Source organism: Cynara cardunculus, assembly GCF_001531365.2.
Source record: "Cynara cardunculus var. scolymus isolate 2C chromosome LG 10, CcrdV1, whole genome shotgun sequence".
In the NCBI taxonomy this organism is placed as follows: Eukaryota; Viridiplantae; Streptophyta; class Magnoliopsida; order Asterales; family Asteraceae; genus Cynara; species Cynara cardunculus.
The window spans coordinates 22,094,544-22,109,304 of NC_037537.1; the positions used below are offsets into that span (position 1 = coordinate 22,094,544).

General features: G+C 34.2%; 1 protein-coding gene across 1 annotated transcript; it reads right to left on the reverse strand.

Annotated features, from left to right (window-relative positions):
• Positions 1-1,887: 1,887 nt before the first annotated feature.
• On the reverse strand, positions 1,888-12,220 carry LOC112519302 (probable E3 ubiquitin-protein ligase ARI8). The gene is made up of 15 exons (XM_025127354.1): positions 11,693-12,220; positions 10,082-10,206; positions 9,776-9,881; positions 9,599-9,689; positions 9,151-9,323; positions 6,955-7,059; positions 6,780-6,868; positions 5,920-6,027; positions 5,636-5,726; positions 5,441-5,530; positions 5,017-5,064; positions 3,781-3,852; positions 3,332-3,431; positions 2,942-3,068; positions 1,888-2,531 (listed from the first exon to the last, which is right to left on the reverse strand). The coding sequence occupies exons 1-15, from the start codon at positions 11,855-11,857 to the stop codon at positions 2,267-2,269; spliced, it is 1,755 nt and encodes a 584-aa protein (XP_024983122.1). The 5' UTR covers positions 11,858-12,220; the 3' UTR covers positions 1,888-2,266.
• Positions 12,221-14,761: the final 2,541 nt, after the last annotated feature.

The window sequence follows — 14,761 nt, forward strand, 5'->3', positions numbered from 1 at the left end:
AAGACTTAATCTTACATTGTGTTCTCGTAGGGTTTTAGAACCATTAAGATACAGACTTTTTTTTATCACACAAGATTCACATCTTAACGATTCAAAATTATCTCTTAATGAAACTATTAAGAAGTAAACAAACAACACCTAAAAAGTTATTTTCTTTCTTTTATTAAATTACAAAACAATCCAACCTTTTCATCATAAATCATATATATTTTTAAATAGTATATTTATAAAAATGGGAAAATTGCACCAAAATGGAACCAACTTTCACCTAATTCTTATTTTGGAAAACCAATTTTCAAAATCGTCATTTTGGGGAACCAACTTGCATCTGATTTCTATTTTAGGGAACCAACTTGCATCTGATTCTTATTTTATGGAACCAACTTTCAAAATCGTCATTTTGGAGAATCAACTTGCACCTGATTCCTATTTTGGGGAACCAACTTGTAAAATAATTACAGAAAAATAAATAAAATTCGTTTTTTTTCAAAAATTAATGCAATAAATCTATTTTTCGTTTCAAATCTCGTTTTTTTTATTCAGATATCAAATTGAACATTTTTAAAAAAATTCAAATTACCACAATAAAAATTGTTTTCTACTAATGCAAAAAAAATCAATTTAATAGAAAAAATTTAATTAATGCAATAAAATATAAATATTAAATATCACATTCAAGATTTTTATATCTAACCAATTGCATCAATTAAATTTTTTCTATTAAATTATTTTTTTTTTTTTTGCATTAGTAAAAACAATTTTTATTGTGGTAATTTGGATTTTTTTTTTAAATGTTCAATTTCATATCTGAATTAAAAAAACGAGATTTGAAATGAAAAATAGATTTTATTGCATTAATTTTTGGAAAAAAAACGAATTTCAGTTATTTTTCTATAACTATTTTGCAAGTTAGTTCCCCAAAATAGAAATCAGGTGCAAGTTGGTTCCCCAAAATGACGATTTTGAAAGTTAGTTTCATAAAATAGGAATCAGATGTAAGTTGGTTCCCCAAAATAACGATTTTGAAAGTTGGTTCCCCAAAACAGAAATTAGGTAAAGTTGGTTCTATTTTAATACAATTTTCCTTATAAAAATAATATATATTTCATTTATTTTCTCCCAAATTCAAGAACATAAAAAGTTATTTTCTTTCTTCTATTTTCCTTTCCTTGTTTTTTGAGAATAAAAATTTTTTTAAAAAAAATGTTTTCTTTTCTTCTGTGTTCCCTCCATTTCTTTTTTTTGTCTAAATTCAAGAACAAAAATAAAATAAATTATAAACCATAAAAATAAAACCGCTATTTTAATATACACAAAAACAAAAGAAAATAAATTCCAAAGTTTTGAATAAAAAAACATTTAAACATTTAATATCTCATTAAAATATTAATTTTTATGTTATTTTATCCAAAATAAATAATTAAAATATTGAGAAAATCATATTTTATTCATTTTTAAAAAAAATCTCTATTTTCAATGATAAAATGAGTAAATAAACACAATAAAATTGTTGGTTTGCAAAAAAATGATATTTTGTTTTATGTTATAAAAACGTAGGTTATATTTTACAACATTCAGCATGCATACCAACATTTGAGACAAAAGAAAGTTTATACATTAAAAGAAAAACCAGTACGGATCAGCCCGATCGACTAACCGATTGCTCCTTGTTTTTTTCTCCCATAGACAGGGACCGGTTCATGCTTTTTGGAGGATGAGACCAGGACCAGTTAGAACCGATCCAAGGACCACAAGTGAACCAGTTTGCCCATCTATGGCTAGGCCTAAGAGACAAGCCAATGACCAAGTAGCACAACTACGCTTACTTCTGCTACTTGTATCATGACTCGTCGTGCATCGTGATCTGCTTACCGACAGTTTAACACATGGTACAATGACATAAACAAGTTTTTTCTATCAACTCCGTTACAACCTTGACAACAAACCCCATTTAAGTAATAGTAGTAGCACAATCCGTCCAAAATCACTCCACTTCAAAAGAAAACCCTTCGAATCTACATCTTTGACCAAGAACCAACCAACAAGAACAAACCAGCAAACCAACGGTTTAACCGATACACCTAGCCGTTGCCTAGGTGGCATCTATATACACCCCCCCCCCCCAACCACCCACATCACAACCTATCAGCAAAAGACTAACTAGCCAACAATTGCAAGTTTGCAGCATACCTGATGTCATCCAATCTTTTCATCTTTGCTTCAAGGGTGTAATATGCAGTCTAATGCAAGTAATTATCGAGCATTTTCACCGGCTGGTGTGGCACATCTGGCACGATGTGACGGTTTTTGGGTTCATATAGGTGCACTGATCACACGACCAGCCAGTAGAATCATCATTTCTGCTTGCGGCTCCACCCTTACTGGACGCTTTTCCTTTTCCGCCTTTCCCCTTGCTCGTCCCTGCAGCGTTCTTCGAGCTACTTGTTTTGCTTGAAGCTCCATGTGCATCCACGTCGGATAGCCCGTTTTCTAGTGCTCTCACCAAGTTCTCAAAGTAGTTGCGTGTCACACTGTTTAGTGAACAAATACACGTTTTTAGCACATTTATTCGACCATTATTTGAACACTTTCTTAAGAGTGTACTAAACCAGATCAAGGGATTATGAGCCCAAAAAGGGTCGACCCCCTAAAGAAAGAGAAGATCTAACAAAACCAAACAAGTAGGTCGCACTTGTAAGTGGCGTCTTGGGGTGAGATGTACGCAGAACTGTCCTCCACTCAGAAGAGTAGAGCGGTTGTTCCCGTGAAACACCTGGCTTGCGGAAAAGCGTTTGCAAAAAGATTTTGGTAAAATGCCACCGAGTGCTTCAAAAAGTTGTCAAAAAAATTTGGAAGATGTTGAAAAGATTGTAAAAGGTAAGACACGTTAAACAAAAATTGCATGCATATATCGATGATGAAAACTTGATATAACAATTACCTAGTCAAACCGGCCAACTTTGTTCTGAAATTATTGAATTCATCTTGAGAGGCATCTTCATTTAGGTAAGTATGTAATTCCTTCTCTGCACATTGATGAAGCCTTTCTAAACCAGCCTCTGCTTCACCTGCCATGTATAAAGTTTTGCCAAACCGTCAAAGAAGGGAACATGCTGCGCTCATACTCCCTCCATCCCAAAATAAGTGTCCATTTTCAAAAGTAAATGCCTACTTTCCAATTCTATCTCTTAACTATGATATGGAAAACTTCATTACTCCCTTATTATTAAGGGCAAAACTGTCATTTCATTAATTAAGAGTGAAATAATTACACATTTATATTGGGAAGTTGGGAGTACATTTTTTTGTAAAATGTGGGAACCTGACATACCTTGTAAGTACTCAAAAAACTGTCTTTTTGCATGTTCTTGCTCTGGTAGGTAGTACCCGTATGCATAGGTCCATTTCAACACACGCCTGCATTCAACTATCTGCAGTAGGAAACCATAATATCATTCATAACAAAATTTACCAAGTAATAAACCATTGCTTGAATAGTTGACCTATACATATAGAACAAAAAAGTATTAACAACAAATTGACATGGATAACAGAAAACCACTAGAAGCATAATACGGCTAATCGTCAAAACTGCTAGCTGGAGTAAGCCAAAAGCACGATATAAATGAAGAAAAGAAAAGAAAATGTGGGTTCAGCCATTTAAGATTGCGAAAGGACACAAAATAGAAAAAAATAAAAAGAAATAGAACATCTAGAATAAATGAGCTCCCACAAGACTTGAACATGACGAATACTCGAAGATTTCGATATTAGGCATACCTGCAACCAAGCTTCTATTATGAATTTCAATTGTGTCTCAGGTTGGCACTGCTTCTCACTAAGTTTTGCGAGCTGAAAAAGAAATACATAGAAAGATAAGGACACATGTAGAAAAAGAAGCACTTTGAATAAATAATATATAGGCAAGAAATCAAACAAAAAATGCAGGGTCATCTTGCTTTTTTCCAGAAATAATTCACAACAATGTTATTATAGAAAAAATGCCACCCGTATTTTTATGATTAGGTTCATTGAATAAAAACAACAGAAAGCATCTTGCCAGAAGGTGAGTAAAACATATACAAGTTCTCATGTAATCATTAAAAATCGAATCACTGAAGCAAGCAGAACCTCACCAAAACCGTTGGTGTCATGTTGTACTTTGTATATCATACCAAAAACTTCATGTATTGTATCAAAAGATAGGATTTGGTAATAATAGAAATATATAACTCATAACCAGATTGAGTTTGAATCATTTCTAGGGTTGATGATATAGCACTAAACTACATTTTTTGGGGCTGATGCAACTTTTTAACTTAATGACGAGCTGGCACATAATATTTGGGAAAAAGGGTTTGCTTTACACTATCTGCCAGACTGCTACAATGCTTGACCATGTAAAGCTGATTTTTTTTCTGAAACAGCAAACAAACTTACGCACCCATGTCTCTAAAGAACATTAAGGTTGTAGAAACTTGACTCACACACCCATCCATATAAAGCTGATTATGCCATTTTACCATTTATCAGACTTAATTACCATCGAGTATAATACACAGATATGAAAGAATAGACTAGTGATTCATCATATTGTAGATTATTGATATGGAACCTGGCTTTCTTCTCTACCGTTATCATGTTTTGCCAACTAAAAGAATTTTAGCTTCATGAAATAAAATAAAAAAAGGTATTTGCCCCCTCTGGAGCGGCCCGTACCACTGAGGCAACATGCAGGGACAATTTTAGTGATTCATGAGACCACTATAAAAAAATAGTTTGCACATTGAGGATGAGAATGTGGGTTTGTGAAGAAAATCATCTCAGGAAACCAAGGAAACAGAAAGAAAGAAAATGTAGCGGTGAGATCATTGAGTATAATTAAAGGGGTGGAAAGAAAACAACAAAAGGTCTTTGCATTCTAGCAGCTGTAGCACCTTCTCCATGCTATATCAAAATGGAAACATAGACTTCTATAGCTCATGTAAAGATAAAAGCATCAAAATTTTAACTTACATGAACTGTTTGCATCTGATGCAAATCCGCAAGAGCTTTTTGCCTCGACTGCCAATGTGAAAAAAACAAAATATCATATATCAGATACACAAATGTACATAAGAGAAAAATGCATTCATTTCCGAAAGCAATGTAAGAGATTAAGTGATTACAAATAATTATAACACGCAACTTGCAAAAAGATTGATGAAGCACAAACCATTAATCCGACAACCAAAAATGACACAAGAAAGTTTATAGCGAAACTGTGATCATCAAACCATTTACATGGACAATTCGAGGGTTTTCAAAGGTTCAAGTGGATTTGACAGATAAAACACGCAATGGGAATTGAATAGTATACGATGATATAGAAATGGAACACTACAATTTTATGCCCATGTGGTCACACGAGAAGAATACTGAATGACCAACTTGTGCATACCGATTGGTTTGTAGCCCAGCGTTCATAATAGTGGGTGTATCGCTCTAAGGAATTCTTTGCCATCTCTCTTCGACGTTCAGACTCATCATACTGCAAGCGGAAGTGGAATTACAAGATCAAAGATTTGAGACTTCAAGAGAAAGAAAATTGATAATGCCTGATTGGTATGGAGCAAAATATGATAGGTTTTATTACCGCTCCCTCTTGCTTCGCAGATTCATAACGGTTGCAAGCATAAAAGCCACCAGTTCTCTCTCCATGATCCGACCATTGGCCAAGGCACAACCTACATGTGCAATTTTAGAAACATATCAGAATCATCAGTAGATGTACAAAGAACACCAATGAATAAGGGTGCATTCACATTGTTGCACACATCAATTGAGTGGAGGATTCTCAACAGGAAATACCTAGAAGAAATAACAGACAATAGCAAGAAAGGTGCCTCAATATGTACAGCATAAGCAAGCAAAACTTACCAGCAAAATTCATATTTGCAGGGGGGGTTGCATGTCATGTGCATACAACCTTGGTTCTTCTCAATTGGACGCTTGCACTTTGGACAAGGCTTAGAATTGGCTAGAATCCTGAAATGCATTACATGAACATCAACTCGAGAAAATATATAATTCTACGACAGGGTGAACAAGCAAATGAAGATGTATATGAACGTTAAGATTTCCATGTCAAGAACGTGGTAGTGGTTTCACTTGCATACAAGCAATATATCATGGACATGCTTAAAAACAGAAGAAAGCAAGCGGGATTATTTACACATAAGAAGCATAAATGGAATGTCCTTGGTGAGCAAGCATCATAACTTATATATGCATAGCCCTAATAGTAGAGCTAGATTACAATAGGATTAACATGATTCATGCTACCCCTTCAGTAGTTTTTGCTCACTACAAAGTTTTCTATGCCAATCCACATGCTACCAAGAAAACCAAGATGATAATTAGTGGCACAACATTTCTTATAACAATTTTCCTAGGGTTTCATCCCCTTCAACCAAAAATGGCACAACGTTATTGCTTGAGAACTACATTAAATTCTGGTTCCAGTCCATATGTTTCCTAGGAGAAGCAGACACTTTGTTCCTCAAAACCTTAGTCTCATCTAAATTACACTTGCAAACTTATGGTTCATTTTCTGATCCATCAAACCCCAACAGCATTTAACAACTCAGAGACGATATGAGAAGAAAGTAGAAACATAAAGGAGGAGATTGCAGGTAATGGCGCAAAGGAGCTTGAAGTGACAAACAGAAAGTAACATGGGGCAGGAGTGGAAGAAGACGTATATACATGAGACCAAAAGCAAGCATGAGTACAATTACCAATTCATATTTTCAGACTCTGCACTGTTTTTCATTATCCATTTGGACACAGTTTCACAATCCACAGGACGATGAGCTTCTTCTGTACACTGCATCACAGCAAAAGCGTTTATCATCTATAAAGTAAGAAAATAAACTAATCTTTCTATAACTTATAAATAAACATAATACTCACATTCCAACAAAAGCTGTATGAGCAATGGCAAGTTACATCATAGCTTCCACTTCCAAGATCAAACTCAATGGCACAATCACACCCCGGTGCAGGGCACCACTTTGTCTATCAATGAATAAAAGTAGACAGAAAATATTAAATTACAGAAAGCAGAAAAGATACATTATGAAGCAATTAAATTAAAAGCAGAGAAAAGGAAATGCTTCTTAAATAAGCACTTCTGGCATAAGAACTAATATTTGGTACATGTTAGTCCAAGAAGATCTAGTCGTTCAGAAGACTATACATTATACCTCTTGATGACGGAGGGTATTATCTTCATATGCCTAAAAACCATATCAAACTAAAGCATAGAATAGAACGTGTGGGAAAAGATAGATGGGATCCATGGTTTTGAAAGACGAAAATAGGTCTCATAGGATTTCATTTATTAAAAGTATGTTAGAAAGCCCCAACTGCACCTCATACTCTTCAGTAAGCCTCGCCTCAGAATCATGTCCCTCGTCCATGTGAGGCATATGCCTCGATACCAACAGCAGAGACATAGCTTCAGCACATGCAAAGCAAAGTATTATGCAACACTCTTTTCTAGTTACATCACTCTTTTCCATAACGCTGCATGGTACCCCTTTTCCAGCAAATAGGTCTGTGTCTTAATAGCCCTTCAGGTACGAGAACTCCATTATCTTATTTTCTATAATTTGAAAAGTTTTCTGTTGTGTCATTTCGTTAAACTGTTATTGAATGATTGCTCTGTCATCTATATGATTTGTCGGGGCATAGGGATAATGCTTGTAGGATCTTTTTTAGTCGCTTGATTCGGAGGAGTCTGTTATTAGATACTTTTGCATTTGGTTAATTACGTTAAATTTGTTGTTACTCAGGTTACTTGATGCTTATATACTGTTTTAATGGTAGTTCCTTTCATTATCATTAGCTGTTATTGTGTAATCCAATTTTGTGGTAGTTAAACTGTTGTGATTGGTGCACACTAGGTGTGAGGTCCATTAAGACATAAGTTTAGGCCTTGTCTTGACTAACTGGCTAAGGCCCTTTGACTTTGATGAGGAGTAAAGCTCAGCCTCTAATGCGCAAGAAACAATGCAAAAGCTTTATTCAAATGAGTTATAAGTCAATTTTCCGCCCATTTTTAGAATAAGAAGTATTTCATCGTGGGAACTTTTTGGTTTTTGTGATTCTTAATATATTTAAAATCTTTTCAACTAACGAAAAGGATGAGGATTTTTAATTACTCAAAATTAGGGCCTTCGTTCTGACTCATAAGCTTCCCGTCTTTTTACCTATCCTCTTTTCTCTTTGATGATTTTGTTTATAGGCCATGGTTAATTGAATGTTGATTCTTAGTATGTTTTAATGTTGATTTTAGTGGATGATTCTTTAATTGATGTTAATTGACTGTCAATCGTTAGTTTCGGTTATAACTGATGTTACTATTTTTGTTCAATTGCTAATTTATGGCGCCTTAATCTGTTCTTTATATATAGTTGTTGATGTAAATACATGTTAATAACATATGTATTGATGCTTTCATGAATTTGATACTTTAGGTAGATATGAATCTTCACCGATTTAATGATTTTCTGTGTGTATATACATACATACATACATATACACAAATACATATATTTGTGTGTTTTTGTAATTTTCACAGGATAACGGGTCACATATTAATAGGCTTATAGCTAAAAACCTCATTGATAAATTAGAACTTGGCTGTCCAATGCATGATTGTATCTATAATCTTTTGTCGAAGGATATCATGTGTTCTTGACTTTATTGACTTCTTGTTTTATTCAAAGTTTGTTATGTCAATCTTAATCACCTATATGTTCTTTTTATCCAAAGCTCACTCCTAAAAATAGCCAGTAAACACACGAATAGCAAACTATAAAATTTTAGAAGATATCCTTTATTGATCAACCAAAATCATATAGATCGACAACTGAAGATGTTGAATGAGTAAAAACAAGTATCCTCAGGGCTCAGACTACTTGCAGCTGTGATTGAATTGGATGTGCTCCTGCTTATATATTAATGTTTTTGTTCTGTAAATTTGATAAATATATCTTCAAGATTGTGCTTATAATCAAATAGAGGGACCACACATTAAGCAAATACCAAGTCCAATATGAAAACGATGTCAATTGCAGTAAGATGAATAGATCAAATTTATACCTTTCTATTGTCCTCGATATAAGATCTAAGAAGGTAACGCCGGTATTTCTTCTTCTCTTCATCTGAAGCCAACATATTGACCATGTCCACACCAACAGCAGCACCACAGGACGGAATGGCACATCTCAATGTTAAACATCCAGGACCATCATTGATAGATGTGCTAATGTAGGCTGCCACAATGAATATGAAACATAAGAATGAGATATCATTATTCTAATTGTAAGCATATAATAAGAGGAAAACAAAGGATATTATCAGCATAAATCATCAGCCAAACTTTTTGCAGATGAGTTATGAACATACTTTTTAAAACAACTGAGAAATGCTTTTCATGTATCAAAGAAGCAACAAAAATCATTGGAATAAACAATTTATTTGAAGTGGGAATCAAAAGAGAATACATGCAAGAACCAAGCAGATCATAGAACCAAAAAGAGATACAAACCTGTCCAGCATGTGTTACAGAAAGGATGGCCACAGGCAGCAGTACTAATCTTATCAAGTGGATATGACTCAAAGCAGATCCCACAAGCCACCTTCGAAAGATAGATATAAGAGGGCAGACAAGAATATCTAAAAGACTAAAACTTCACAAAAATGCAACTTATTTACCCTAACATACCTCTCCAGCTTTTGGTGGCTTGATATCTGTCTTGTCCAACAGGCCAACAGCCTTCCTAACTTTATCTTCATTAGCAAACCATGCTTCATGAACATTGCTAACACTCCTGTAGGGTCCAAAACGGTTTAATAAAAAAGAAAAATACCAAATTTTGATACAGAACAATGCAGCATGAGATTCTTCTTGGTCCCCAGTTACAGATCAATTACATGGAAGTAAGTTAATTCATAATTGATAATTTTGTCCACTGCTAAAATCTATGAGGTAGCGAATTTTACAAGAAATCAAAAAGCTTGAATGCCTCACCAGTTAAAACGGCGCAAGAGCATGCAAGCTGAATCTCTCGAAATTGACAGAACAGCAGAAATTCTAGTGATATCATCCTCCTGACGTTGACGTATATCATCTTCCTTCAAGATGGTATAATTTTTCTGAAACATAAAACCAATAATGCTAAAGCTTGGATGGAAGCAAAGAGGAACAGATAACAAACAATAAACAAGAAAAATTAAATCCCATGTTGCAACATAAAAAGGTCCAGCCACTTTATATCTATGCTGTTATAGCGGTGAAAATACAAAATTGCGGTCGGGACGATATTTGAAATAGCGGTGGTATAGTGGTCCAAAAATAGCGGTTCATATAATATTTCTTAGAATTATATGTAATTATATATACAATATGCCTACATAAACATATCATTTGCAAAATGAGAAAAGTGCTCATAAATGAGCTAATCGCAAGCAATAGGTTCAGCATCCGAGTCAACATCATCTAATACATTCACTTCTTCGTTAAGGCTAAAAACAGAGGCTGAAAATAAAGCCAAAAAAAAAAACTTGAAATAAAGCCCAACTATCTAAAAACAGAGACTGAAAATAGAGCCCGAACCCCCCCCCCCCCCAAAAAGTAACGTAAGCAATTGACCCTAAATATCAGTCAAATTTGCGGTAAATTAAACCGATAATTGCGCTACCACAATCTGACCACCGTTATTTTGCTAATGTCCGCTATCCGAGATATTGTGGCGCTATTGCGCCGCAATTAACAGCATAGCTTTATATCAGAACTTCTAAAACTATATTTCCTCCAACTTTGATCTAAGATCATTTGTCTGACTAAATCCACCATGATCGGCAAACAATCACATGCCCATCAACCAAGGCATTGACAATTACCCATACTGTAACCATCAACTTCTTAACCAAAACCATCTTCTTATCTTGCTCGAGTGATAAGAACCAAGAGGTCCCAAATCCTAAGTTTGAATATCTATTGTGTGTCTCGATGAGTGAGCAGCATGACTTTAAACCTTGGTGCGATTTCCCTGGTCATTAAAAAAAAACCTTATTGGCCACCATAAGGCCTTTGTCCCTAGAAGTTACCCAAAACAACATTAACTTTACTCAGGGCCTGTTCGTTAACAGCTTAATGAGCTTAATAGGACTCACAGCTTATTCAGTGACTGTTTGATATTGGCTTAACGATATAGAAAGTGGACTAAGCTTTTAGGGGATAGCTTTATGCAGAAAGCCAATATTTTTCCAAACCTGCCCCTCCATGCTCCTTGTAAGTAAAAACCCTCTTAAACCAAAACCTTCCCAATCTATATGGACAGATTAAATGATTAATCCACTCAGACAATTTTATCCATCTACACGGGACTTAATAGAAAATCAACCAAACAGCCCCCGACTGGTAAACTAACAATCACCAAACAACAATGTCTGATTGAAACAAACGAGTCATATGCTAACAAACCACCATACCTATACATAAAGACAAACTTAAACTGATTGAAACAAATCATCATATGAAAGAATAGTATGAAACCCACCAGTTCAACATCAAATTTGCATCGAATCCGATGAACAAACGCTTTGCGAGTAAACAAATAAATTCCAAAATTCAATTCACCTGTTGTCGGCTAACTAATGCGTCATCAGAATCATCGGAATCATTATCCAAAAACTCATACCCAGCATCATCATCGTCATCGCTGTACATCGCATCGCCGCTGTAATAATCTTCTTCGTAAGAATCAACATCGTTCGCATCATGCATATCATCTTCCGAGTCCATCGTGGGAAAAACCCTAGAAATCTTTACAACGGGGTGCGAAAACCTAGGGTTTTAGGCGGTATAATTATCAAGAAATTGATTATACAAGTTCGAGAGAGATGGGTTTGGGGAAGAAAGGGTGATCGATGGATGGTGTATTTTGGGGGAAACTGAAAACGAATTGGGAGGGGTTTATTTTATAGGATCATGTTGTTGGTCTACGCAAAGTCGCAAAGCAACCACAATAAGAACCCTGTGATAGGTTTAATCGATTCTTGATCTCCCTTTTATCATGGCGATCCCAGCTCCAAATCACAAAATCAATGCTTAATCGGATCAACGGGATGGAGGGATAGATTCAAGAATTCGCAATAGCAAGTCCTTTGTTTGCCTCTATTAGGGCAGGCTTGTGGTATAGAATAAACCATGTCAATCTTTGTATTAGTCAACATGTTCATCTTTTTCTATTATTTCCTTACAAATCCACCATGGTTTCTAACAAAAATACCAAAAAATTTCTTATTAGTTTCTAAAAGTCATCAAATTTATACAAATTATGAAGGGGATTAACGTTGGCGTTTGATAGCATCATGGATTGGATATCAGGTGTTGATACGTTCGTTTGATGGTGTCACGAATTAATACAGTTATTAGATGGTGTCGTGGATTAAAAGGTACAATTGATATATGGTTTATAGTGTCATGGGTCGGAAATCAGGGGTTGATACATTCGTATAATGATGTCATGGATCAAAAATCGGGTCTTGATACATTTGTTTGATGGTGTTATGGATTGGAAATATGGGGTTGCCGATACATTTGTTTGATGGTGTTATGGATAAGTCACGAATTAATACGGCCGTTTGATTGCTTTGTGGATCATAAATCATGAATTAATACAGTCGTCTTGATAGTGTCATGGGCTAGAAAAGCAGGGTCAATACAACAATTCAATGGTGGCGTGGATGTGAATCCATGGACTAATACGGTCATTTAACGGTGTTGGGGTCAGAAACCAGGGGTTAATATAGTAGCTTAAAGACGTTAAGACCGAAAACTACTACTAATACAGTCGTTTAATGGTGTCGTGAATTAAAAATCATGGGTTAATACAGTCGTTTAATGGTGTCATAAATCGAATGTCATGAATTAATATGATCGTTTGATAGTGTCATGGATTGAAAATCACGAATTAATTTAGTGGTTTGATAATGTCATTGAGCACATATCATTTTGTTCCATTGCTTGATTTACATTTAAAAATCTTCGTCTGACACGCATCGAAAATCGTTAACGAATATTATACATGAATATGCGCAAATATCATTCATGCATGTTTGATGATGTCACGGATAATCGTCGGCGCACGCTATTCATCGTAATATCATTAACAAAAAAAAGAGGCCCAAATCAAATCATTGTTTAATTACGGTTATTTATATGTTATTTACAATATTTACTTTCTTGTTTTGTCAAATGGATAAACGGTATTTTCCATATTTAAATAGAAAAATACATGCGTTACATATTATTTATTGCATGTTTCATGTCAAACCTATATGGTCGTTTTTTCTTGATTCTTTCATAGCACTTGCCAAACATCTCGATCTATTATGTGGTCGATTTGCCTTGTTCCGTTTGGTGGGACAATACAAGACATAACTGTTTAAAACTTCTTGTTCAATGTTTTATGTGACATTATAATATGACAGCTGTATTTTTTGACAAAATATTAGCTCAAAATCTTTATTCTCCATTGTAGTTTTTGACAAAATAAATATTGATGATCTGATTTTTAAAGTCAAAACAGTTAAATTTAGGCAATGAATCAGTTTCATACAAGAATAGTAACCAAATAAGAAAATATGATCACAAGAGTGGTGTCTGATTGGTTTGAGCTTGGCTCCAAAGGTCAAAAGTACCAGAAGGTCACAAGTTCAAATCCAAACAGGAATAAAAATCCCTTTGTGGCCACAAAGGTTCAAATGTGGTGACTTCGAGCTATCTGCAAAGCAGGTGGTCGTCTTGGAATTAGTTGGCTCGCATAGCGGGTTGGATATCCAGGTTAATAAAAAAAAAAACATGAGAATGTATATATGGACCACACAATTCATTAAATAAAGAATTAAAAAAAAAGGGTATAAAGGTAATTTGCTTATATAAAAGTAAGACATCTATTCAACATTCTATTTTTACTATGGGCCTCTTTGTTTTCTCAAAATTATTTTTTAATACCTTTGAAGTCTGATTCGTTTAGATGTTTGGGTATTAAGAGCATTTGTTTTTTTTTTCCTTTCTAAAATACGAGTTTAAAAGCTCTAAATATTATCTGATATTTTAAGTGGTAAACGTATCTCTTAATTCTAATCTACCCTCTATCAAATGGTTCATATTTTGCGGGCCGGAATAGATTTTATAGCAAAAACTATTTATCTTCTTATACTTTTGTAAAAACTATTTATCTTTATATTTTTGCACTAGTTTGACTGATTCAGATTTCAAACTTTAGACGTAAAAACAAACAATCTTATTGATCCAGATTTCAGACTTCATGACCACCTCTTATAAATCTGAAGTGAAATCAGACTTCAGACTTTAGTACCTATTAAAAAACAAATGCCACCTATATTTTAACATGATTTAATTTTTTTTTTCTATTTAATGCATTTAAAAAACGCATTTAATTTCATTTAAACTTATTTATATTTAAGGCAATATTAAAAAAAATTACAATTTTCGTCAATGATTCAAATTGAAACATTGAAAAAGAAAAATAATGAAAACAAAATCACATGTGATATGTAGCATAACACTTTTAATATGTATAAAATCATATGCACTTCAAAGTGTAATTCAATATTGTAGATAATTTATATTTATTTTCCACATAAATTTACTATGAACAATATTACATATAATATTTTG